Source organism: Macrotis lagotis, chromosome 3, assembly GCF_037893015.1.
Source record: "Macrotis lagotis isolate mMagLag1 chromosome 3, bilby.v1.9.chrom.fasta, whole genome shotgun sequence".
In the NCBI taxonomy this organism is placed as follows: Eukaryota; Metazoa; Chordata; class Mammalia; order Peramelemorphia; family Peramelidae; genus Macrotis; species Macrotis lagotis.
The window spans coordinates 229,480,926-229,508,345 of NC_133660.1; the positions used below are offsets into that span (position 1 = coordinate 229,480,926).

General features: G+C 39.0%; 1 protein-coding gene across 2 annotated transcripts in view; it reads right to left on the minus strand.

The window, feature by feature from the left end:
- PDE6B (phosphodiesterase 6B) overlaps positions 1-27,420 on the minus strand; it is an 85,652-nt gene that overhangs the window by 19,988 nt on the left and 38,244 nt on the right. For both annotated transcript variants that reach the window (XM_074227525.1, XM_074227524.1), the window contains exons 3-17: positions 25,758-25,847; positions 24,804-24,944; positions 24,587-24,661; positions 23,665-23,729; positions 20,869-20,935; positions 20,549-20,596; positions 20,208-20,357; positions 15,580-15,723; positions 14,621-14,686; positions 13,278-13,424; positions 11,462-11,569; positions 8,441-8,550; positions 7,442-7,529; positions 6,412-6,512; positions 5,893-6,000 (exon numbers count right to left, since the gene is read on the minus strand). In XM_074227525.1, the coding sequence (XP_074083626.1) occupies positions 5,893-6,000; positions 6,412-6,512; positions 7,442-7,529; positions 8,441-8,550; positions 11,462-11,569; positions 13,278-13,424; positions 14,621-14,686; positions 15,580-15,723; positions 20,208-20,357; positions 20,549-20,596; positions 20,869-20,935; positions 23,665-23,729; positions 24,587-24,661; positions 24,804-24,944; positions 25,758-25,847 (1,508 nt within the window). The remainder of the gene's footprint in view (positions 1-5,892; positions 6,001-6,411; positions 6,513-7,441; positions 7,530-8,440; positions 8,551-11,461; positions 11,570-13,277; positions 13,425-14,620; positions 14,687-15,579; positions 15,724-20,207; positions 20,358-20,548; positions 20,597-20,868; positions 20,936-23,664; positions 23,730-24,586; positions 24,662-24,803; positions 24,945-25,757; positions 25,848-27,420) is intronic.

Genomic DNA, 27,420 nt, shown 5'->3' on the forward strand with positions numbered 1-27,420 from the left:
ACAAAAAATACGAAAATTTAATTAAGTTTCTTTTATGCTGATTTAGTTTTGGAAATCTTAAATAATAAATTTAAAATTTAATTTTCTGAATGACACCATCAGACCAATGGATTGGTAGAAAAAGTCTAACTGCCTTGATCATGTGATCTTTTTCTATTAGACTTTTTCTTGTGGTGCCACATCAAAATTGTCATTTTGTAACTTGAATAATCTTAAGGAGAATATTGCAAATACAGTCCCTTCAAGTATTTGAGCAGCAGGTGCTGAAAGTTTGTACAAAGTTCAAAATTTAATTAGAATAATTGTATAGCACAAGATGGTGGTTATGTTGAATTGTAATAAGAAACATTGATATAAAATTTTAAAAAACCTTTCAAATGGATGATGGTGGTGATAAGTTTGTCCTTCTGAAGCTATTTAAAATTTAAAAGTTAAAACTGCACTAAAACTTTTGGGATACCTTGTATATAGAAAGAAGCTATAGGCCATTTGAAAAGGCAGAATTTTTCATATTTTTTTCTGACATACTCTTTCATTGACAAGATGTGTTCCAGTGCCAATGCAAGTGTGTAGTTTAACAGTGGAGATCTGACTTTATTTCCTGTTTTGTAGGTTTTTATGTGTCTATGAATGATAATTCAACATCTACTTTTCTGAAACTCTTTCCAGTATTTGGAGATTCATTGTGAGCCTCCTGTTCACAATGATTTTCATAGGAAGTCCACATGGATATGTGATCTTATTCTTTTTAAATGTCATTTGTTCTGAGAGGTAGTTGGTGGTTTGAAACATAAGATCCAAGGGCACTTTCTTCAGAAAGTATCGTCAGTCACAATGATGGTGTTGTTTCTCTATGAGTTGTTTTTCCTGATATCATTTCTAATGGTTATAGGAACTCCTCTGGTGTTTCTCTCAGGTTTTTATCTCCCATGCTCATAATAATCAGAGTTTGAATATAATACTAGATGACATTTCAGTTCTCTTTTGAACACCAATAATGCAACTAATTTAAATTCTTGGTTCTCTTCCTTGGATATCCAGTTAATAGGACCTCACAATGAGCCAATAACATCATCTCTCTGTAGTATAATAGTATCATGACATGCCCCAGTAAGTACCATGGCTGGATCCATTTCTACTTTTGTATTGTTTCTATGACATTTTTAGGGGTGACTAATGACTCTAACCAGGCCTCTTTCTCCTTGAGTTCCAGACTTCAAGATAGTGCTCTGATATTGATATTTTTCATTCTGAGAACATGAGTTATCCAGGCAAAAAAAAATGGTGAAGATAAGAATTCCAAAAGGGCATGAAAACCTGAGATCTAGACCTCTTTTAAGGAGACTAAATTCTTTTGTATTGTTAAAGATTATGATGAGTCCTTTGATCCCTGCCATATCTCCAGGGCAGCTGGGACTCCCAAAACATCTCAATGTAATTCACCCCTGCCAAAATCAATTGGCAAGAATAATATATAATTGGGAAGTGTACAGTCTCAGTTTCTGATCTGCTTCCCCTTTCTAATAGGATTGACTCTAGGAACAAATGCAGAGATAGCTCTCTTTATTAAAACGATAAACAATTGGGGTATGGTTACTGCCAAGAAAACTTTTTTCAAATTTCAGAAGGTTCTTCTTCATTGAGTCCTATTCATGACATGCTTTTTTTTTTTTATCAAAAAGCATGTCAGGGTTCAGCCTTCTTTAATATTCAGAGATGAATTAGCAGCAAAAGGTCATGGGCTCTAAGAAATATCACCAGACCTTAAACCCTTTGTCAGAACCTTGTTTTCTGTTTGGCTTCTATACTTCTTCTTAGCCTTTCTGGATCAAACACAAATTATAGCAAGCTTACTTGACTCTAATGGATGCTGCATCTCTTGGTCTTACAACATAAACCAAGGCAGAACAAAAACGTATGGACTGAGCAAACCTGTGGCATGTGCTCTGTCTTTCACTGGAAGAAAACTGGAATTTGGTCTAAGAGCCATAATATTCAGAAGATCCACCAACACATCATTAATCAAATACTGAAAGGTTGCAGGTATGTTGGTCCAAACACTCATTGTGCATGAACTGGGACCAAAAGTCTGATTTCTGTTCATCTCCTGACTGAGTTTTAAGGAGGTTAGAGGCCCCATCAGGTTTCAATTACATATCCAGTCCCCTTGGACTGTAGCCAAAATAATTGAAATCAATGGAAGAGGATAGCATTTTGGGTTGATAATTTTATGGTACTGACTTAAAGGACCTAACTTGCTTCCCTTTGGAGGAAAAAAATAGAAGAAAAAGAGATGCCCCTACAAGGAGCTGGGAAGATATTTTCTCAGATATATCTCTACAGAGACTGAGTTTAACAGTCATTAAATGAATTTGTCATATTGAGGGAGAGTCTGCGGTAAAGTTATCATAGAATCCTGACCGATTCCAGTATAAGAATTTCCATCTCCAACAAATGGTTAGATCCTAACTTCAACTATCACTTCCATAAAGAGAACATTAAAATGTTTATCTTTAGATGCAACATGATGTGGTGGAAAGTGTGCTGGCTCTGAATTCAGAACACCTGTGTCCAAATCCTGCCTCAAATATTTACTAGCTCTATTATCATGGACATAACTTCTGAGAGTTTCATTTTCCTCATGTTTAAGATGTGGATACTAATTATCCAACATGTGGTGTTGGTGGTGAGATGTAGTAGAGTGCCTGGCCTGAGTCAGGAAGACTTATCTTTGAGAGTTCAGAGTATTGAGCCTCAGAAGCTTTAACTGTGTGATCCTGGGCAAGTCACTTAACCCCATTTGCCTCAATTTCATCATCTATAAAATAATCTAGAAAAGGAAATGACAAGTCACTCTAGTATCTTTGACAAAAAAACTCCAAATGGGGTCATGAAGAGTCAAACATGATGGAAAAAAATGGAAGCTTGTAGAGTTGTTGTGAAGAAAGTACTTTCCAAACCTTATAGTGCTATATTAATAAAAGTTATTGTTGTCATCGTCATCTTCATCCTCTTTGTATCACATCTTTAGGTCCACATTATCAATTACTTTACAGATATCTCCCTGGGTTACCTCAAGTCACTGTTCTTCAAGTTCATCTTCCTCCACCAAATCAGCTTCTATTCCCAACTTTGAAATCTCTGTTATATAAGATAATCAAGCTAAAGACTTGGTCATCCTGGACTCTTCTTTCATCTTCCATCCTTATCCACAGAATCACCAAAGATCTTATTTCTTCTTACATTGAAACATCTCTTGAATTCCTATCTGCATTTTCATTCATTCTGTCCCAACTTTCATCCAAGATCTTATTATTTCACACAGCAGTCAGTAATGGTCTCCTAATTTATCTCCTTGTCTTCAGTTTTTCTATCTTCCAATCCATCCTGTATTCTGTTCCTAGTTTGCTATTTCTTAAATTTCTTCTTAATCATCTCATGTCACTCAACTACATTATTCTAACTATATGGTAACAATGGATTATTCCTGGTTAATGCCTGGCACTCAATGAGAAAACCTTCTATCTTCCATTTGAGGGAATTAACCATAGTTAAAGAAGCCTTAGCTGAGTCGAGGACCTGTAAATAAAGTTCTTACTTAGGGAAGGAGGATCCTGACTCCCATTTGACACTGGGGCCATTATATATTATTTTTTTGTCTTTTTGCAAGGCAAACGGGGTTAAGTGGCTTGCCCAAGGCCACACAGCTAGGTAATTATTAAGTGTTTGAGACTGGATTTGAACCCAAGTACTCCTGACTCCAGGGCCGGTGCTTTATCCACTGTGTCACCTAGCTGCCCCCCCATTATATATTATTTCATATCTACGTAGTCACAGATATGTCTACTAACACCCCATCCCCACCTCTGAGCCATCTGTCACTGATTTTTGACCCTCAATCTGTCATATCACCAGGTCCACTCCAAGATGGTAATCTTACACTATGATTACACTTTCAAGTATGACCCTGTGTCAAAGGATCATTACTTCTTATTTCCTAACTCAGATATAGCAAATACAGATAGCTGAAGCTCTTGATTCAACTAGTGCTTGGACTCTCCTCTTATGCCTTAGGTGGGCCCCAAGCCATATTAATTCCAAGAGTAATCACGAATGAAGATCTGTCTCCTCTACTCCCACTCTTCTACTTCCTGGGGTCATTTTCCAAGGCATTAGTGGGAAATTCCTGTGTTAGAGGGTCTAACCTATCTATTAGAGCTTAGTAGTTATGGGAAACCATAATGGAAACCATGACCATGATGACCTTGGTGCTCCTTCACATTGGGTGACAATATCCCTTTACTTATTCCCAATTGCCTCCTGGATTCCTTCCTAATCCTTATATGTGATCACACACTTAAATCCACTTTTCCCTCTTTTCTACCAAGGTTATAAAAGCCAGGTGTCTTGATAAGAGATACTTCAAATCTTCACTTCACTTTTCCCTAAATATCTCTATTAATACTACCTCCTCTCAACTCAGAATTGATTGTGCAGAAATATATGATTGTAACTACAAAAATACAGAGATATAGGCAACTAGAAATCGCTGTCCCCATCAAAAACTGAAAATTATGGCCACTGAATTGGTTTTCAACAGTGGGTCCCTGAATACCACTAAGAACTCACCCAACAAAGCACCCGTATTTCCCAACATTAGACTGTCCCTTATATCAGAACAATTGTTCGGTTGATAGTGTCATCTTAAAACCCCACATGCTTCTTCTCCCACCAACTAAATGCTAGTTGTTATTAACTTAGAATGTCAATGATTAGTCTGGATGCTCTCTAAGATGAGTGGCAATACAGTGTCAGGCTCAGGTAGGGGTAGGGCTGCAGCCCCAGGCTGTGGGTGAGTGTTGTAACTATAGCAACAGGAATAACACTTCCTAGTCAGTAACTTCTAGTATACTCTGTTGTAAACAATCAGTACTGAAAGAAGATAGATCTAGGATGTTCTCAAACCACCTTTGAGGTTGATGGGAGCCAAGTAGGTGACCCATCAGAATCATAATTCAGGTTGTCTCAGAGAAGCCAAATCATCAGACTCAATGATTTGGAGAAAACAGATCCTTTCTCTCTCCCCACCCCCACTTTTGAAGGGGAAGGGATCAATGGTAGCCATGGCATTCAGTGAAGCCAGGAAAAGGAAAAACAACACACACAGGCTATGTTTAGTTAAGTAATAGATTTTTTTTAGGTTTTTTTTTTTTGCAAGGCAAATGGGGTTAAGTGACTTGCCCAAGGCCACACAGCTAGGTAATTATGAAGTGTCTGAGACCATATTTGAACCCAGGTACTCCTGACTCCAGGGATGGTGCTTTATCCACTGTGCCACCTAGCCTCCCCTAAGTAATAGATTAAAAGTTAATTTGATCCCATTTTTGCTTAGCTCACAACTTTCAACTTTCTCTGCTGATACTTTTAAGGCACTGAAATTTGGGAATACAAAACTCATTGTCCCCTGAATTCCTTCCAACTCTTCAATTCTATACTGAGAAGAAAACACTGGACAGAGATGAAGCTGACTCTGACTAGGGCAGACTGGGGGACAGGGATGATGAGCAGGAAGGGTTCTGTTTATAAAGATTTGATTTACTGGCTTAATAACTTTCTCTGTGGGGAAACAGAGTCATTTAAGTCACTAAGTTGACCCTTGGAGTTGGTCTCTATCTATCACAAATGTGCCTCTACCATAACTTTCCTTGGTCTGTGGAGACCTTTGATTTTTTTTTTTTATGTTTTCACAAGGCAATGGGATTAAGTGAGGTAATTATTAAGTGTCTGAGGCCAAATTTGAACTCAGTTTCTCTTGACTCCAGGGCCAGTGCTCTATCCACTGCGCCACCTAGCCACCCTCTGTAGAACTTTGAACAGAAATGAATCACTCACATGACAATCTCTTTTCTTGTTGTCTCAAGGGAGAGATATTCCACCCAGCTTTTCTTGTCTTCATATCCTTTGGATTCATCCACAATCTTCTGAAACATTGTTCTTTTTCTAAGAGCACAAGGAAGATAAGGATCAGACATAGATGGAGAGAGATAAATGACTCCCCATCGTTATATCCATTCTCCTACCTGCCCTGGATCACATTTACTCATCTTCACAAAGACTCAAACAGCAATAATCACAACCAGTTAGCAAAACTTCCAAGAATTTTCCTTGGAAAAGCATTCCACCATTTTATTCCCTTAGTCTAAGCCTAGTTTTGAAGCTCCAACCCCTGAAGTGAGTGACTATAATTTCATATCTTCCTCCTATGGTATTGAATGTCCCCCTTCCTCTGGATCTCCCCTCCCCACCCTTTCTCACAGAGCCAAGGCCCAATATGGGAAATAAGGAAGAAGCCTTCCCTGTTATCCAGGGGCTTGCACTCTGGATGTTCAGGGCTCTGGGGCTTGGTCATACTTGAAATAGAGAGCCAGATCTGTGGCAATAATGGCGATGTCCATCAGGTGGATCACATGTTCATGTTGGCGACGATTCAGGTTCTGATAGATATTTAGGCTCTGAAGCAAAGATTCCATGTTAGAACCATCAAGGGAAAGAAAGGCCATATATGTAAATGTATAATGGTTGAGAGGCACATTGTTCATGGGGAGAGGAACAAGAACAGAAACAGCTAGTCTGGAAGCCAGCAGATGGTGCTACCCCAGTGTAGAAAAGAGTTTGATTCTGGTCTCCAAAAACAAAAAAACCTATTATGTATCTTCTCAATTTACGAAAAAATGTGATAAAAAAAACAGAGAACAAAAAAAACAATTGGTTTAATAAAACTCTCCTCGCCATTTGAACTCAATAAAAGGTTCTCAAAATTATTTTAATAGAAGCAACCTCCTCCCCTTGAGATCACCCTATCCAGGCTTCCAGCCAAGATAGGATGCCTTTGTCCTTCCTCCCCAGCTTGGGACCAATCATGGGCTTTTTATGAATTCAATATAGGTGAATTTTAAAAAATGAATTTAATTAACTTAATTGCTTTTTCTCTTGTGGCTTTTTAAAAATAAAAATGATTTCTTTTTATTGTATTTTATTACATTTTAAACCCTGCATTTCTTTAGTTCCACAACCCACACCCTTGATCCCTCTGCCCATAGAATCTCATTTTTTATTATTATCCTAGAACAGTTTCTACACACACATATATATATATATATATATATATATATATATGTATATACATGTTTGTGGTTATGAGCGTGTGTGTGTGTGTGTGTGTGTGTGTGTGTGTGTTTCTGGAGGTTATGGTTAGAAATGGTGGGTGGGGTGAGTTCTTTAGATAAACAGCATTTGAGGAACATCAAGGATTGTGAGGTTGTGAGAGTTGGAGTTGTAAAGTGGTTGTACCCCCAAACAGTTAAAGCTCCCTACCCAACCCCTCCTTAGCACCAGCTATCACAAATTCCAAGCTTTCCACTGATGGGACACTACTACAGACCTCATCGGCAAGCAAGAACTTCCCAAACTCCAGGTGATGTCTTTCTAGAATTGATGAGCCATGAAGCTTTGCTAATGGATTCTGGGATCTATTCATGCAGGTTGGTGTTAAAAAAAAATAATAATGGTAAATTAGCATATTGGACAATTAGGCTTTGGAACAAGGAAGAATCTGAAGTGCTATGTGTTTCTGATCAGTGAGGAGGTTCTATCTCTCTTTTTTCTAGAAATACCATCTTTTGGTTCAGAGAATTTATCTCCCTTCTGTTAATGCTTTATGCTCTCTTTCCAAGGGATGAGATCTAGGTCCAAACTCACTGTCCTTTGGGGCCCAGAGTGATGGCACCTGCAGAAGGAGTTATGCATCCCCACACCACCCAAGTCCATCTCTCTATGTTCACATTTGATGTATAGAGAGTCAACCTTCTCCCACACCTTGGATACCAATAATTTTGAACATTTCATCAAAAACAATCCTTCCTCATTTCTCTAATCCTCAGAATTGTGACTTTTGGAGAGGGAATTCCTTACAAGATTGACATAAACAAAAAAAATTCTCCTAAAACCCAGGGTATTTCAAATACAGTTCTACTTAGAAAATCAACCAATCCTGGGGGAATAGAGCTATTATGTATAGTGATGCAACCTGTATTTTGGCCAATAGTATTTTTTGTGCTACTAGCACATGGAATTATTATTATTATTATTTTTTAGGGTTTTGCAAGGCAATGGGGTTAAGTGGCTTGCCCAAGGCCATACAGCTAGGTCATTATTAAGTGTCTGAGGCTGGATTTGAATTCAGGCCCTCCTGACTCCAGGGCCAGTGCTCTATCCACTGCATAACCTATCTGCCCTGAAATTATTTTTTCAATAAATTCAAATCTACTTTCTCTCCCTCCTACTTCCTGGTAATGATAATTTGAAAGGAGATCCTCTTCCCATTCCTCTACTCCATCCCTGGCACCCAAGAGAGTAAGCCTTATCCAGGGAAAGCACTTACTTCATCTGGTAGAGGTTATTAGTTCCCCTGTGGTCAATGTCATGGCATAGGCCGGCAGTCACCATGGCAAAAGCTTCCAGATCTGTGTAGTAATCCTTTAATTTGCCTGTCTGCAGAAAAGGAGAGAAATGTCATTCAGTCCTTCTGTAGTTCTTTACACTGTCAAATCACCTTTCCTTCCTGAATATGTCTCCTTCCTTTCATCCCATTATATCGGTCTCTCCCTCCAGGCAATCCTTTCCCTCTCTGACCACTCTTCAGTGTCCTTTGCTAGATCTTCATTTACCTCCTTCCCCTTAACATTGGGTATTCCTCCAAAGCTTTGTTCTGCCCCCTCTTCTCATCTTTCTCTGTACTTTCTCTCATGGTGACTTCATCTTTCTCTTGTGGGCTCAATCATCATCTCTCTGGAAATGACTCACAGATCTATATTTTCATCCTCAATCTCTCTACTGAATTCCAGTTTTGAATTACCAATTGGCTCAGCATATTTCCCTCCCAATAAATCTTCTTTTAAAGTCACATCTAGGTTTTCTGGCTTTTTTTTAGTCTCTGTCATTTTCTTCTGGCCCAATTGATATCTTCATCAGATCATGAAACCCTTCCCAAAGCAGGGTCATTATACAATAAACTCCCTAGTCCTTCACTCTGGAATGTTAACTGTGCTTGTGACCAGGGCATTCAGCTTCAATACTCAATTCAATACTTCAATCAAGAAATGTCTTCTAGTTAGGATCACTCTATCACTTCCTAAGGTGGTCCGTTCCACATGTGAACAATGCAAAAAGTTAGTAAAGTTTTCTTCACATTTAGCTAAAATCTGCCTCTCTGTATCTTCCATTCAATACTCCTAGGGAAGTACAATATCAATATTTGTATAATCCCTGTACAGAAGGAGTCCCTGATACCTTTCTGGGCCACAAGAAACTCCCCAGAAATATAACTTTGGTTAGGTGCCTTTGGGTCTGAAAATAACCTGACAGGACCCAAATGCTTGACTCTGGGGGTCACAGATAGACCGTAAATTTGTCTAAGATTCACAAAGCACCCTTGTTAGCCTAATTATCTTGCTGTATCTGTAAAATTCCTGCTTCCTCCCAGGACTGCCTCCCCTTCCCCAGATGTGGCTGGAACCATAAGATAGTAAATTCCACTCCCTTAAACCTCTGGGAAGCCTGTGAATATGTGACTCCCTCTGTCTCAGGAAACATGTTGAGACATAACACAAAGACCCTGACCCTTTCCCACTCTGTCTAGTCCCCTGTCTATACTGAACCATATGTTTACATATGTTTGTAATAGTATGACAAGAAAATAGATCTGGGGCAGCTAGGTGGCACAGTGGAGAGAGCACCAGCCCTGAAGTCAGGAGGACCTGAGTTCAAATCCAGCCTCAGACACTTAATAATTACCTAGCTGTGTGGCCTTGGGCAAGCCACTTAACTCCATTGCCTTGAAAATAAAACTAAAAGAGAAAAAGAAAATATATCTAACTTTGCTTCTGTATCCTGCTTGCTCTCAGTATTTCCCTACCCTGAACACTATAAAAACCCTATCCCCTGAACACTCAGGTACTGTCTGATTTGGGTACTCTTCATTCCCAGGTAGACCCTGGGAAATTAAAGATCTCCAAACTTTTCAGATTTTGGTCTCCCTCTCTCTCTTTGGGTTCAGCACTAATTCTTACCCTTAGGCCCTGCAGAATGAGCTGAATCCCTCTTTTCCAAGACATCCTTTCAATTACTTGAAGATACTCCTCATGTCTTCCTAAGTTTGTCCTTCTATGAGCTAAATGTTTACAGCTCTTTCATCTGATCCACATGGTATGCCCTTTAGTCCCTCTAGGTTATCTTCTCTGGAAGTTATCCAGATAAATATCATCTCTTTCCTAAAATATGACACCCCATGGTTGGAGGAAGGTAGAGGACAGTGAGCTTATCGCCTCTTCCCCCACCACCTGCACAGCTATGTTCCGGATACTATTCTTATTTCAATGGAGTCAAAGATTGAATTAGTCTTTTGGGCTGCCATGCCCTGTTGTTGCTCTCTTATACTGAGTTTGCAGTTCATTAAAAACCTCAGAACTTTTCCAAAACAAACTGATTATCCAGACCCACTTACTCCCTATTCTGTGGAGTTGATTTTATTTGTTAAATGAGAGAAAGATTTTCATTTTACCTTTGTTAAATCATTTTTACAGTATTTAGTCCAATGTTTTAACCCCCTTAAGATATTTTAGGACTCTAGTTGTTCACTGTTTTTACCAAAGCTTATTCAAAACTGCAATGAATTGTTCTAATTCTATGTTTGAAGTCAGGAAATGCCCTTTTTTCATTTCCCTCTCATTTGTGTTCCTGGCTCTTGGACTTCCAAACTGTTCTATATAATCCTAGAACTTCTCTCAGTAATCGAGACCCCCTCAACTGGAAATATATAACTATCGTTCTGTAAAATCCACCTCTTTCTCCTGTTGGTGAATTCCTACTGAGGGCTATATTTTGTGGAGGGACCCAGACTGGTTTTTACTTCATTCCCCTCCCAGCATTCTTCCTGGGTTGCAGACTTCAAAATAGTGCTCCTGTGCTGAGTACCTTCTATCCTATTCCCTCCCACCCCATACACACACCTGCCTTTTAGCTTCCTTTATGGGTTGTCTTCCATCAATAGAACATAAGATTCTTGAGGGCAGAAGCCTTATTTCTTTTTGCTTGTATTTATGTTAAATCCTTCCTCCCTCTTTTCCTCCCTCCCCCTCCCTCCCTTCCTTCTTTCCCTCCTTCTTTCCTTCCTTCCTTCCTTCCCTCCTTCTTTCCTTCCTTCCTTCCTTCCTTCCTTCCTTCCTTCCTTCCTTCCTTCATTCCTTCCTTCCTTCCTTCTTTTCTTCCTTCCTCCCTTCCTCCCTCCTTTTCTCCCTTCCTTCTTCCTTTCAATTATGATTCTTTTCAAAGTTTGCTCAGAGTTAGGTAAGTTCACAAGGGCCCAAAGGTCCTTCTTGGGAGTGAGATTCCATCAGGTAAATACCATGAGAAGTGTGAACATGGTTTGGGCCACATTAAAACCATGGCGCCAGTTATGGTAAGTGATTCTTCGGTATCCTTTGCTGACTGAGTACAAGAACCGAACTAGGACCTGAGAAGAGAATGAGAGAAAGAATAGTAGTCAGGCCTATGTCTCGTTATATGCTTCTCATTACACCTTCTAACTGGTCTCCTTGACCTTAGTCTTTCTCCAGTCCATACCTCCTATCCCTGAGTAATTTATACAATACCCCACTTTGGTTATATCACTCAAATTGGTGGCAAATAAAATAGAAATGCCTTATCCTATGTTTGAGGTCAGCCATAAACTAGCTCAACCTTTTTTCAGTTTGGTAAAAGGAAAAATTTTCTAGCAATTAGAGTTGTCCATAGGTGGATTAAACTGCTCCTTTCATGAGTGAATTCCATTGACTACAGGTCTTCAAGTAAGAGATATTATGGGAAGTTGGATTAAATGGGTTCTGCTTGGTGCCAAAGAGCAGAGCAAGGAGCAACACATAGAGATTGTAGGGCAGGGTACTTGGGGTAAGTGTAGGGGAGGCAGCAATATTGACTCCTAGTGGAAACTTGGGAAAAAGCAAAGCTTTCAGCTCTAACAGTTCTAGTTGACTCTTTTCAGTCTTCTGAATGAGCTGATTTGCATAGTCACCAGGGACATTATGGGAATACTACTGAGTCTCCTCACCTCAGCTCCACTTATTTTTTTTTTATCCTCAGAAACTTTATTTAGCAAAACTGCTATAGAACTGATTGGAGCTCCAGTGATGAGAATTCTCCCATCTTTCTGCTTCCTATTTCCACAAAGCTCCTGATTCCCATGTAGAACAATTCAGGAGTAAGACCAAAAAGGGCCAAGTGGAAGGAATGAAGCTATACTTTTCACTAGCCAACAAAATCACCAGTATTTAAAGCATACATTGAATGACCACTTTATAGAGATGTCACAAAATGATTTCTGCTCACTATAGTTGGACTACTGATAATTTTTGAATATGTGATTTTCCCTTTTCCAATTTTCTCCAACACCACACCCTCCAAGACAATGTTCAGCCCAAACAGACTTCCAGGGTTCCTAGATCTCTTCCTTTTCTCACTCATTTCTAGAGGTAACTTTGTTCATGTCACATCCATACTTAGAATGAAGTCTTCACTCTCCACCTCCCATTCCCACTTGTGCCTTCAAAGTCCCACACCAGTGCTTATTTCTATATGAACCTTACCAATCTCATCCACTAAAAATGACCCCTCCCTCATTAAATTTCTTTGAGCACTTTGACCATCATTATTCCTTGTATAACTATTATTTGGATTGTTACTTCCTTGAGTGAAGAGTCTATGTCATTTATATGTATATTTGCTCTGTGTATTTATGTCTATCTTCCTATCCTTTGAATAAAGTGCAGGGCTCCAAACATATTTAGTAGTTAATAAATTATTGAATTGTTGTTGAATTTCATCCTCTGATCCCTCAAGATCACTAATTTTCAGATTTCCCTAACAGAAATGCTGTATGCCATCCCCCTCTAGTCTTCTAAAGTCTGACTCCCATTACTCTAGTCTTCCTATCATGCTCCCATTATCTCATTCCTCTGTCCTTCTTACTCTCCTGTTCTCTCATTAAATCATCATCCTGTGTTCTTCCTTCTTTTCTTCCCATCTTTCCTCTGCCCTTCTCCTATCACGTTTTGTGCTCTAATTGCCCCGTTTGCTCTCCAATCATCCCATAAGGAGAGGTAAGAATAAGTGAGTTGGTGGGAGGCTCAGACCAGGTCTTTGGGTGACCATTGCCTTCTTCCTACCTCCTGGGGGATCTGGAACTTTCTGACCACGCCCAGCTCATAGTACATCTGGATCCCACATTTCACCAGCTCCAGCTCCGTACATTCCAGGTCTGAGAAGTGGAACTCATAGATGTCAAACTTGGTGGGTCCTGGAAGCTCGTCTTTCTAAGGGGAGTTCAGGATTTGGATCAGAATCTCAGGGTGATTATCCATAATTAATCCCAGGTCATAAACTCTGGGAGTCTGAGACATAGGAAAAGAATGATTGGAAGGTCAGAAAGTGGACCTTTTATTACAAAGACATATTCTGTGAAATGTGGTTATGGTGTGGTAAGTGCAAGTATGCTTGAATATGTTTATATGATGTGTTTCTATATATACATAGAGAGGTAGATAGATATCCACATACGTATATGTATGTGTATATATATATATATATATATATATATATATATATATATATATACTCAGATTGTGTGGCAAAGTAAAAAGAGATCTGACCTCAGGGTCAGAAGACCTGGGTTCTGATCTTGCCTCTAATAGATTCTGGCTGTATCATCATGGCCAAATCATTCAATATCTCAAAGCCCCAGGTAACTAAGACTCAAAATTGAAGAGAAGGCATCAACTATTACTGATCAAGGGTGATTCCTCACCAAGGTATTTCTTACACTTAAGGAGATCATAGATCCATTCCCTATCCCTACTATGTACCAATGTATTTGTATGTGTGCTTGTGTGTGTATTTGTCTGTGTGCATATGCCTGTGTGAAGAGAATTGGGTTCTAAAGCTTCAGCTGCAGGGAAATGGGCAACTCAAGGGACAGCAGAAAGTCCCAGGATTTTCAGCTGTAAAGTATCTTAGAGAAATCTAATCCAGAGGAACTTCATCTTTTTGTGACCTGAGTCCCTTTGGCAATTTGGTGAAAAATGTGGACTCCTTTTCAGAATCATATTTTCAAGTGTATTAAATAAATACACAGTTTTACCCCCAAAATTATATTGAATGCAGCTAAATTTTTTTAAAAAACAAGTTAATGTATTCCAGATTATGAATGTTCATGTGATATTCCAACCTCTTCTTTTTACAGATAAGGAAACTGAGGCCCTGAGAAGTTAGTCTTATAAAGCGATGAAAGGGGCAGAGATAAAACAAATGAAAGGGAATATCAGATGAAATATTAAGACAGAATCAGAGAAAGACAGAGTCATAGAACAAGAGGTACACAGAGAGAAAGAGGGTTGGTAGGTTATTCCTTGAGGATGTACCTGCACCTTCCCATTCCGCCCCACTCCAGTTCCTATCCCTTGCTCCACCAGGCTCCTGAGCCTATATCCACCCAGCATGACTGACCCCTTACCAGGATTATTTTGAGTTCATCCTCATCACAGTCCATGGGTTCTCTCCCCAGTCGTTCTCTTGTTGGCTAAAGAAACAATATAATTCATAGGACAGAGTTAGAGCTTCAGACACTTTGAGAAGCTCCTCACTACTCCCTCCCTCCTCTTCACAATGCCTTCACTTATTGCATTTATGAATGTGGTATTCTGTGCATTTCTCAACTTTCTGAGAGGTCATCTTTTGGGGCCCCTGGGACCTCTGTTCCATTCTGAATCAGAAATGTGTCAGCTATACTCTCTCTAAGTCACTAACTGGGTCCTTCAGTGTAGGTGTAGGTAGGTGGGTATACTGAGTCTCCAGGAAATCAAAGTCAGAGAGGCTTATAATAATAGATGCTAAGCCCTGTCCAAGCAGGATGTCATTCCAATATATATATTCTAAGGGGATATCTTCGTGAGTCAATGTTTACCTGACCAAAATAGATTAATTCACCAAGCAGAGGTCAATACCATCTAATCATGGTGACTGACTGGGCTTACCTTTTGTATAAAAAATATTTTGCTTGGACTCAAGACAAATGTGCTTCTCCATCACCCCCACAACCCCAGTAAAGATATCTCTGGCCTAGATTTCCACATTTAAGTTTAACATGAACAAACACACCATAGAAGGGGAAAAGAAAACATCTGTAGTCCAGGAATACAAGATAATTTGTTAACGATGGCCTTGAGAAGACCCAGACTGGATGTTTAATTTTCAAGGAATGAAGAATTTTTAATACTCAGAGTACATTACATAGGCAGGTATAGAAACAGACCTAAATATCACAGCTCACAAGCATTCAGGGAGGCAGGTACAGTGACCCAAAGGGGTAGGCAAACAAATTCTCAGGTACTTGTGCTCAGAAACTGGAAGAGACACACAAATACACACAAAATGGACACATGTAAATACAAGAAGCTATATGGAAAATAATACCAGTACTTCCTGGATTTCCTCCTTATCACATTTCACGTGGTATAGCACCATATCTTGGGCAATGTCCTTTCGGTTTTCCAGTTTATTCATCTTGTCATAGGTGTCAGGATTGAGCACAGACCAGCCAAGGAATTGTGTTAGGGACTAAAAAAGAAATGCAGGCAGGAGTATATGTTGAACAGTGTGATGTATCTGTCATGTATTCAAGCATTAAGTTAGTTGCCATCTTTATTCAAAGTGCATAGTAGGCTCCATCCTGGAAAAGAAGAGTTCAAAGAATATTTCTTTATTCTCCAGTTATCAGAGAATAAGAAGTGTGTCTTTAGGAAGAAAGGAAGGAAAGAAAGAAGGGAGAATAAAAAGAAAAAAGTAAAGAAGAGTGAGAATGGAAGGAAGAAAAATACAGATAGAGGAAGGAAGGAAGAAAAGGAGGGAGGGAGGGAGGGAGGAAAAGAGGGAGGAAGGAAGGGGGAAGGAAGAAGGAGGGAAGGAAAGAGGGAGGGAAGGAAGTAATTATTAAGGTAGTTGCTATCTTTATCCAAAGTTTAGGATAGTCTCCATTCTGAAGAAGAGGGGTTCAAAGAACATTTCTTCACTCTCCAGGTTATCAGAAAATAAAAGTGTTTCTTTAGGAAGAAAGGAAGGAAGAGAAATAGAAAGGAAAAAAAGAGAGTGAAAGGATGAAGGAAAGAAGAGAAAGAGAGAATGGAAGGAAGGAAAGAAGGAAAAGACAGAAAAGGAGAGAAAGGAAGGAAGAAAGCATTAAGGTAGTTGCTATATTTATTCAAAGTGTAGGGTAGTCTCCATCCTGGAAAAGAAGGGCTCAAAGTATATTTCTTCTCTCTCTCCAGGTTATCAGAGAATAGGAAATGTTTCTTTAGGAAAAAGGAAGAAAAGAAGGAAGAGAAATAGAAAAAAAAGGAAAGAGAATGAAAGGAAGAAAGGAAAAAGAGAATAGAAGGAAGGAAAGAAAAGATAGGACAAAAGAAAGGAAGGAAAGAATGAAGAAAGAAACAAAGAAAAAGAGAAACAAAGAAAGAAAGCTGGATTTCAGTGAGAGTAAGAAGAAAACAGCTCTGAAGAGTCAGGCACAAGGGAATTTTAACTATTTCAGGAGGTTAGAAGCTAAAGGAATGTGATGAAGGAGAAAGGGACAAACATCTAAATAGCAGATATAAGCAAGGGTAATGCTGTAGCTGGCTTGAAATGACTCTGGAGAGGATGTTTACATTTTTTGTGTGAGCATTTACACCTTGAAAATAGCCAAATGCTACAAATTAGGGTATGATTTTTATTGTTATTTATTATCCAGACAAGACGAGGAGAAAATTTTAATACTGAAGTTTAAGCTTCCCAAATGAGTTATGTGTAATTTTTTTCTGAAGTTGCCTATTCAATGTTAACCTACACATTCTTGAAAAAGTAAACACATGGGACCTAACAAGCATTTACTTATTCTCCAAGAAATGATGGTGAGGATTTGAAAAGGTGATGATAGAACTCATGCAACAAGATCCAAGTACTAAGAATGGGGCATACATAACAAAAATAATATCAAAGTAGTATGCCTCCCAAAGAGAACCCAAATATGATGGAGAACATATGGAGTCTTATCAAATTTGATGGATACTATCCACTTCTGCTGATTCACAAGGTTTACAAAGAAGATATTCAGAAGGAATCCAAGAAGGATTTCTAAGAATTGAGGGGTTTTTCACGAGGAATTAGGACCTTATGGAGAGTAGGGATAATGTTTGCATCATCATTGTTGCTTATTAAAAACAAAAAAAGAAAGACAGATTTCATGAGTGAATAACTGGATAAGAAGACAATATCTGAGAATGAGATCTGTATTTCTGGACCATGGCTTAAAATATAGGAATGCTGGACTCTTGGCCAGGAATGAATTTCGCATAAGAAGACCTAATTTAAAAATCATCCACAACTAAACAAATATTCGCACTTACCTGAAATCTTAAAAACTTAATCAAAAGTGCTTTAAACTTAAAAACATCAAAAGGAAGGAGGAAAATGCCTATGTATGTCTAACAAGCTTGATCCCATGGAAAGTAGCTAGAATACAGAAAGACTAGCCACAGAAATCTCCAGAATTTCTAAGTTGTTAAAACCAAGAAAAGAGACAAAAATAAAATCCATGACTGTAGATGTCTATTCAAAAAAACCCCAACCAAACCAAAAAACAAATTTGGGAAAAAACCTGAGAGTTTTCAGCAAATTCAATGTGAGTGAACAGTGTGATATCACAGCTAATTAAGATGCTGTGATCTTAGACTTCATTCAGGAGGTAAAACTTCCAGGAATAATGAGATGATAGTTATATCTCTGCTCTTGTCAAACAATACCTGGAGTAGTCTACTCAGTTCTAGGCAGCCTACTTTGGAAAAGTCACTGATAAACTGGTTGCAATCCAGAATGGTAAATAGCCTTGAAATCAGGCCAAGTGAGGCATCTAGGTAGTGCCTTAAATAGTCTAGATGGTCTAGCTAGAGCACTGAACCTGGAGTCAGGAAGACTAGAATTAAATCCAGTCTCAAACACTTACCAGCTGTGTGTCTTTGAACAAGTCACTTACCCTCTTTTTTTTGCTTATTTCCTCAACTATAAAATGAGGGTGATAGGGCAGCTAGGTGGTGCAGTGGATAGAGCAGCAGCCCTGGAGTCAGAAGGACCTGAGTTCCAATTCAGCCTCAGACATTTAATAATTGCCTAGCTGTGTGATCTTGGGCAAGTCACTTTTAACCCCATTGCTTTAATTTAAAAAAGTGAGGGTGATTATAAAATAACACCTACTTCCCAGGGTTGCTATGATGATCAAATGGGATAATATTTGTGAAGCACTTAACCCAATGACTGGTAGAAAGGTAGGTGCTCAATAAATGCTAGTTAATGAAAGAAGGTTGTGGGAAGCACGTATAGAGGAAAAACTCCTGGACTGTAGACACAAAAACTGAAATATGAATATAGATTTTCATAGTGTGCCTAATCAATTAAGCTATGAAATAGAAATAAAGAAATGCTTTTGTGAAGATCAGTCAAAAGGTCCAAGAATAGAAAAGAGAATATGGAGAAGATAATAATAATAAATCACATTCTCATGGCACTTAAAAAATTCTCAAAGTACTTCACCTATATTAACTTCTTTGATAGAGTAACCCTAGGACATAGTTGTGATTATCCCCATTTTATAAATAAGGAACCCGAAGCTAAGATAGCGAGTGACCTTCCCAGTGTCACATAGCTAGTAAATGATTGAGGCAAGATTTCAACTTTTTAAACTTATGTCAAGTCAACTTATTTATCCACTCTGAAGGACTGTCACATAGAAGAGGAATTAGATTTGTTCTGCTTGATTCTGGAAGGCAGAATTAGGGATAATGAATGGCAGTTCCAGCATGGCTCATTCTGTATGACTTAAGGGAAAATTTCCTATTGATTGAAACTATTCAACAGTGGAATGTGTTGACTCAGAAAGTGCTAGGTTCTCCCTCCACTGAAGTCTTCAAGGAAATGCTGAAATATTACAATTTCCTGTGGGTATTGTAGAAGTCATACTTGCTCTAGCTTGGTTTCTGAAATTCCTCCCAACTCTATAATTCTGAGAATGCTGATATGACAAGAAACACTCCATTGAAGGGTTAGTTTAAGCTTTTCAGATTGGAGAATGGTAGATCTAGTGGGGGATGTTCACTAGCTTTAAGACCTAGATAGAGTGGCATATGGAAAAAGAATTGGAAAAAATGGTTTTACTTGATCCTAAACAAAAGAATTAGAGGTAATAGTGGATAGAAGACCTTTCTAGCATTTGAAAAATGGATAATCACATTGCTACTACCTACTTCACAGTTATATGGATTTATAATAATAATAAAAACAAAAACTAACAGAATAATTTGGGGGTTTTTTGGAGTCAATGAATTTCTCATCATTGGAAATCTTCAAGTATAGCCTGGATAATCAATCATTGGGGAAATCATAGATTTAGGGCTAGAAGGGACATTTTGGGTCATCTGGTCCAACGTCTTCATTTTACAGCTAAGAAAAATGAAGGAACTCAGGGTTACACAGAGAGTAAATGAGTATCTAGGATTTGAACCCATGCCTTCCAATTTCAAATCCAGAGCTCCTTCCACCTCACTACAATGCTTATAGAGGAAGTATTCCCTCATCCCTCTCTGCCTCCTCCAAGGACTGTGTCATATTCCTCAAATTAGGCAACTTGATGATGGAAGAGGTGAAGAAAACTCCCAATACACTGATCAATAAGGTTTGGAGTAAAGGACTGTGAGTTCCTTCAATGCTCCATTTCTAAACCTTAAAGTTGTTAGCTTCTAAGGTCCCATTCCCATTTCCAGAGCACTTTTTTTCTTCTGTTCCATATTCAGAACATTTTTATTTACAAAGATCTATTCCTATACTTTGATCCCCAATGCTGTGTTCCCATATCCCCAGAACACTTTATCTCCCAAAAGTTTAATCCCATACCCATCAGACATTGACCTATAACTTCCTGTTCTCATTTCCAGAATTCTGATTCCTGAAAGTCCATTCTTGGGCTCAGGACACTTCAGTTTACAATGTTCTGTTAACATACTCAGGACAGTTTTTACCTCCATAAGGACTTCATCTTGCTCATCAAAGGGTTTCCCATCTTTTCTGTTGTAAAAAGTAGCAACACCAACAATCTCCTCTTTTTTGTTGACTATGGGCATGGAGAGGACGTTTTTTATAATCCATCCAGAGTCATCTAGTGACCCTTCCTAAATGAAGACAAAAAGAAGGAATGATCAAATATTTGGGGCCTTTATTTCTGAGTTTGTCACACAGGAAGTATTGACGTCACTGGCTTGCCACCCAGACAGAGACAATTTTGTGTGCATCATATTTGAACAGAAGTATTTTTTTCCTCAAACAAAAGACAATTCTTATCAATAAACAGACAAATACTCACCTGAAACTGAAACATCTCATCTGCAGGGGCATTCATAATGTTACAGATCTAGGGAAGGATCAGAAAAATAATTTCTCTTGAAGCAGCTACAGCATCAGATGGAATTTCAAAGAGTTACTTGACCTACAACCTCGTACACAATCATGCCTCTAAATGGATGGATGGGCATAAACAAATATATTCACTAAACCCAAGGTGGGGGTGGGAAGGATGAGGAAAGATGGCTATGTTTTTAAATAGCTGAGCATAAGTGCCAGGAGTCTACCATATGTATCAGCCTCAAGTCTCTAACAAGCATTAGAATCACCAAAAGGACTTACAAAGCCACTTTCTGCTACGTAGGTTGGGAGGCCACTGACCAGTGCCCAATGATCTGCTGGGGGAGTTCTGGGGGAGAGAAAAATGCAGAATACTCAGTGAAGTCCATTTATCAGAATACCTGTATTTAGAATCACTCACACACATATTCACACATACACAAGCACATACATACATACATATGTGTGTATGTATGGAAGCTCCACATGATGGCAATGGAGAGAGAGAGAGAGAGAGAGAGAGAGAGAGAGAGAGAGAGAGAGAGAGAGAGAGAGATTCAGGGGAAGTTGACTGGTTATGCATGTTTTAATGACATGGATGACTTAGCCAACAACTATGAAATAGGACTAGATTGTGGGAGGATCTGAGTTCAGCTCCAGTCAAATGTTTTATTTTCTAGATCTTTTGGATTGAAATGGGCAAATTGGCCAGTTTTCTTATGAATCATACTAGAACCAGTCCTAGGGAGAAGACCAGGTAGGTTTGGTGGCATAACATGGGTTATGAAGGTCATGGAGTCACATGGGATTGAAGGTTCTGGTTCACATATGGCTCACATGAGTTGCACATACATGTCCAATTAAGATAAAAGGCTATAGAAGAGCTGGAGGCTTTGGTGTTTGTGTAGGAAAATAACAACGGGACATAGGAGCTGAATCTGAGGTAAAAAAATGAGCATTCTGAAGTCTAGAATCTTTGAGAAGATAAGATTGAATCAGGCATATGCTTAAGGGAGATGGGGATAGGTACAGAGCGTATATTCTACTTTTCCAAATTCTGGAAAGACCATGAGAGCCTTAGATGGAAGATAATTTTCGAAATGAGAAAGCATGTGGACCTTATTAATTCCAAGATGACATAGTGCTTGCATGTGCAAACACACATATTTATTTATGTGTGTATGTAGAGACTAGAGATTTCATTGGAATTGGTAATTCCCAGGTAAAGAAATTCCCTCTACTAATGCAGTATTTTTTAGAGAGCTACCTAGAACAGTGGGAGGTTAAGGGATTTGCCAAGGGTCACACAACCATGCAAAATTAGAACAGAGATTCAAAATAGCAACAAAACACCTTCTCCCATATGTTCAGTGAATTAAAATTTCCAAAGTTCTTTCACATCCTATATTATACTGTATGGGCATATATCTTTACTTTACAAACTAAAAGTTGAAAGAATTTAGAATTTCCTCCTGCATGGTAAGTCTTTTATTCAGCTTTAATTGATTCCCCAACACTCTCTCCTCCTCCTCCTCCTCCTCTTCTTCTTCTTCTTCTTCTTCTTCTTCTTCTTCTTCTTCTTCTTCTTCTTCTTCTTCTCTCTCTCTCTCTCTCTCTCTCTCTCTCTCTCTCTCTCTCTCTCTCTCTCTCTCTCTCTCCTTCCTCCCTTCCTCCCCTTTCTCCTTCCTCACTAATTGTCTATCCATCCATCTGTCCAAACTCACTGCCTCCACTTCTTCATTATTTATTCAGTTCTTAACTCCTCATGTTGTCTTCCATTTTCAACACTCTACTGAGATTGAATTCACCAAGGTCCTCAATGATGTCTATAAATGGATTTCTTTCTGTCATTCTCCTTCACTGTTCTGTGGCCTCTGATACTGTTGACTGCCCTTAACTTATGTTTTTGTTTTTTTAGATTTTTCAAGGCAATGGGGTTAAGTGGCTTGCCCAAGGCCACACAGCTAGGTAATTATTAAATGTCTGAGGCTGGATTTGAACTCAGGTACTCCTGACTCCAAGGCCAGTGATCTATCCACTGTGCCACCTAGCTGCCCCCTGCCCTTAACTTCTTGATACCATTTCTACCTTGGCTTCCATGACAGTGTCCTGTAATCACACAGTTCTCTTACTTCACTAACTCCTCCTTCTGTTTTTTTCTTGTTTACCTTACCACACACCTAATATTTTTTCCCCTTTACCCAAGTTCACATTTATTTTTCTTCCTCAATTTCCTTCTAGTATTTTTCTAGGACCCCTTCCTTTGCTCTTACCACATTTTCTTATATTATAGTTATTTGCACATTTGTCTATCTTATTAGACTATCACCTTGAGAAGTTGCATTCCATTATGTATCATCTTATGCCCCTAAAAGCTTTGCACATCATAGGACTTAATAAATATTTATTTAATTGACTTATCAAATTTAATTGACTTATCAAAAGTCACACAAGCAGTGAGTGAGTGGTCTGGGACTAGTTATGGTCTCATTCCCTTTCTGGGGCACTTTCCATTTCTCTGTTCTTGAATAGATTTCTAATGGGTCAATGAGGAAAATTAAGTGAAATCTAGGGATATTTTTGACCTGAGGGATCAAGAATCAGGAGAATTCCCTTGGTGTCTTTATCACTCCAAATGTTCCATATAGTTTCTTCATCAATGGGTACTGGAGGTGGTGGTGGTGGTGGTGGTGGTGGTGGTGGTGGTGTGTGTGTGTGTGTGTGTGTGTGTGTGTATGAGAGAGAGAAAGAGACAGACAGACAGAAGACAGACAGACAGACACAGAGAGAGATTCCATAAGAAAGGATTCTTCAAACTTCTTTTCTCAGGAAAATCATCTCCCTCTCATATTTACTTGTGTCACTTAGTGTTACATTTCTATTCAATAGAATTCAATTAATACAAATAAACATTTACCAAGTGCCTACAATGTGCAAGGCAATCTCTTACAGTATATATTATACTGTTTCATTGTGTTTCTGGTGACATGCTATTATGCTAAATTATACTGAGTACATTATGTGGTATTTCCCCTTAATTTGTATCTCTAAAAACTTCCTTGGGGCCTGTTCACTTACGGGATGACTTTAATATCTTCTTTGCCATGGAGGATATAGTCAATTACTTTGTAAAACTGGATTTCCTTTAAAAAAAAAGACACCAAATTGTTATGTCTTCCTAAGGACTTCTTTTCTACTGGGCCCCAGTGAGTGATACAGGTTGTTGTAGACCTATCTTGGGATCACAGCCATGAGGGAAGCCATGCACCCACATACACTCAGAACATCATAAAGCTGGAAGGAACTATAGAGGTCATTTAGTCCAGTCCTCTCATTTTAGAGGGGTAGAAACCAAGGCCCAGTGAGGGAAAGTTAATTGGCTAGGCCAATTGAGCTAGAATTATAACTCAAATGCAAAATTTCATGATCATCCTGTTATATCTTTCTGCTCCAAACATACATATGCTCAAATACTTAGTCACATTCATAAGCACACACATACATGGAGATATACAAATACATGCAGATGGAAATAAATATGTATCTTACATCTGTGAGAATCTGTGTACATTTGTGTGTTTATTCCCCACCTCCAGCCTCCCTCTCCAACACAAGTGTACATACGTACTCTGATTTGCCGTACACAATACACTTACACACATCTATTCACATTCAATTCATAACAGCATATATATATACATACATATACATTATATATAAATCACACAGAGAAACAAATGCAATTATAAATATGCTTAGCCACCTGAAAATCCTCTTTCACTTGTACATCCATATTCTGACATTCCTAATCACACAAATTCAGTCATCCAATCACATCTTCACTCTTAGTCTACCATGATCCCATAGGGTTAGGGTCACCTCTCTCAGCTTCTACCCTTGATTGGGTCTCTTCTCTTTCCTCCCCCCCTACAAAGAGTTCTCTAAGGTAAAGGAGATCAGAACTACCAACGGCTCCACCAGAAATACCCCAGTAACTCACTCGGCCATCAGGAGTTCGGGGGCCTGAGTACGGTTGAGCTTCTCCCATAAGCACTGGCCATATATCAAAGAATTCCTGTGGGGAAGAGGAAGAAATTATGGTTAATACTGGACAGATCTCTGTGTGGGACTTGGGAAAAGAGTATGACTCCAAGACAGCAGGAGACATATGTATAGCTGGAGAAAATCGTGGCTCTGTCAGTTCTTATGTGACTCACCTTCTCCTTAGTCATATCCAGAAGGCCCACAGAGTAGCGGTCGCAGTTTAGGTAGGCTCGAACTGTGTAAAAGGCCTTGTGGAACTGTCTCTCAATGTCTGTAAGTTCCTCAAATACCTTGTTGGCGGACCAAAGCAGCACCTGAGGACAAAAACACCCCAGCTGGTCCTATGATGCTTCCAGCCACCCACATTTCTGTTAAGTGTAGTTACTTGATCATGAGGGCAGGGCTGTTGGCAAGAGAGGGAAGATGGGAAATAAGGGGAAATGCTTCTAAAGCAAAGAAGAAGAGGGAGCTATGCTGGAAAATGAATCGAATGAACCCATGCACCTTCACAGAGCATCTCTTTGTGCCCTACCTATCATGGGGTTACAAATTAGGGGAAATGAACAAGTAGCAGAACCCGGCTGGAACCATGGAGAGCTCCATCTCTGGGAGAGAGAGAAGAGAAGCCTGCTCTCAGTGAGTTTCCACTCCACTTGAGATATAAAAGGTATATTAATAGTCCTCTGTAACTTGAGATTTTCTCTTTCTCTCCTCTACACCCTGGACAGTCAGGTATGGGATCTGATCCTTCAACAAGAGACCTGCGTCCCATTGAAGTCATTCTTCTCTAAAGTGCTGACATGCTTGGATACGTTGTTAAAAACATTCCCCCTTCTCCCTCTTGGGAGAATAGTGCTGGAGGAGGATCCTGCAAGTATCAGGATGGGTAGGGGGAAGAGACAAGGGAGAACGGGGTGGGGGGGTGGGTACAAAGAGTCAGAGACAAAGAGATTTAGAGAAGAGAGGCAGAACAAGGAGAAAGAGGGACAGAGCCAGAGAGATGTAGAGGAGAGAGAGGGAAAGGGACACAGAGAGTCAGTACTCTTTCAGAGTTGTTGAAGGGAGAAGCTGGGTTGGCTGGAAGAAGGTAAGGAGTGGGATATGAGTCCCCTCAATCATTTCATTACCTGGCCTCTTCGAGTCTCACAGTTGTGCAGATAGCTCAAATGATAGATTTTTAGATTTAAGGTGGCAAAATTCAGATACTTCAAGAAAACCTGAAAAATGATTTTTTTAAAAATATGAAAATTATAAAAGATATTACAATAGAACTTTACAGATCATTTTGTAAAAATCTATTATACTTATCCAAAAGGAAGATAAGATTTTACCTTTGTCATTTAATTTGAATGATTCTAAATTCATGTATGAAACAATATCTCATGATTCAATGGGCCATTATGAGGAGTTAATTGTCCTTAAAAAGAATCCAACATATCCAAACAATGAAGGATATTTTGTAAGGGAAATGTTATCTTTATATTCCTGAGTTCCCATTGTTTACTTTTGTTACTCTCTCTCCTCTCTCTCTCTCTCTCTCTCCCTCTCTCTCTCTCTCTCTTTTACATTGATTAGCTGATTTACCATCAGGAGAGCAATATAATAATCCTTAACATCCGCATAGGGCATCTAAGTAGTTTCAAATTTCACTTGGTGAGTTCAAATCTGGCCTCAGCTATTTGCTAATTGTATGACCCTGGGCAAGGCTTTTGACTTGCATTTGATTCAGTGTCCTCAGCGGTAAACTAGCTAGAGTGGGAAATAGCACTCCACTCTTTTTTCCAAGAAAATCCAAAAATGGAGTCGCAGAATCAGACATGACTGAAATGACTGAAAAACAACAAGGTCATCCACAGTTCCTTCTTCAGTTTTAGGAAGTTTTTTTAGATAAAAAAAAAATAAGTTCAATTATAATCACTTTGAGCCTCCAATTAGGAGAATTCCTAACATTTAGGCTTTTTGCCTAACTTTACATTTATAGCTATTTCTAGGTAACCTTTGGTCTCTTTATGAATGAGGTAAAATTCAGTTTGCTGGGAATGTTTGGGTTATGAAACAATATATTATATTACAGTGTCTGGGGATAAATGAGGAGAAGTGAGGGGAAAAGCCAACTTTCTCTTGGGTCTTCTGCTCTGAGATGCCTAAGGAGTTGATGACCCTCCTTAGCTTTTCTTCTTTGCCACATCTCAGGCCTTTGCTCCTCAGAGGTGTACTGGCAAGTCATATGCCCCAATTTCTAGAATTCCTTCCTATTCCAGTTAACTTAATGCCTTGATACTGGATCCAGATGGCATAATACAATCACCTGCCAATTGGAACAGATCTCATCTGGCATCATTTGACATCACCCAATGGCTTTCAAAGATTTTTTTATGCTGAGGTCTTTTGACTGGTTGCTTAAGATATAATCTCACCTAGTTATGGTATGGGCAGCGAAGTGGCCCAGTGGATAGAACATTAGATCTGAAGTCAAAAAGACTCAATTTGCTGAATTCAAATCTGAGCTCAGATTCTTAATAGCTCCATGACCCAGGCAAGTCACTTATCTCTATTTGGCTCAGTTTTCTCACCTGTGAAATGAGCTAGAGAAGGAAATGGCAAACCATTCCAGTATCTTTACCAAGAAAAACCCTGTGAAGACTCAGACATGACTGAAATGACTGACCAACAAAAGTTAAGGTATCAGAACTAAAATGGGGTAGGATGATTTTAGTCCCACCCTTATTTATAAGAGCTATTTGGTGTTAGAAAGGGATTTTTTTTGCTCATTGTGATGCTTTTAACAAA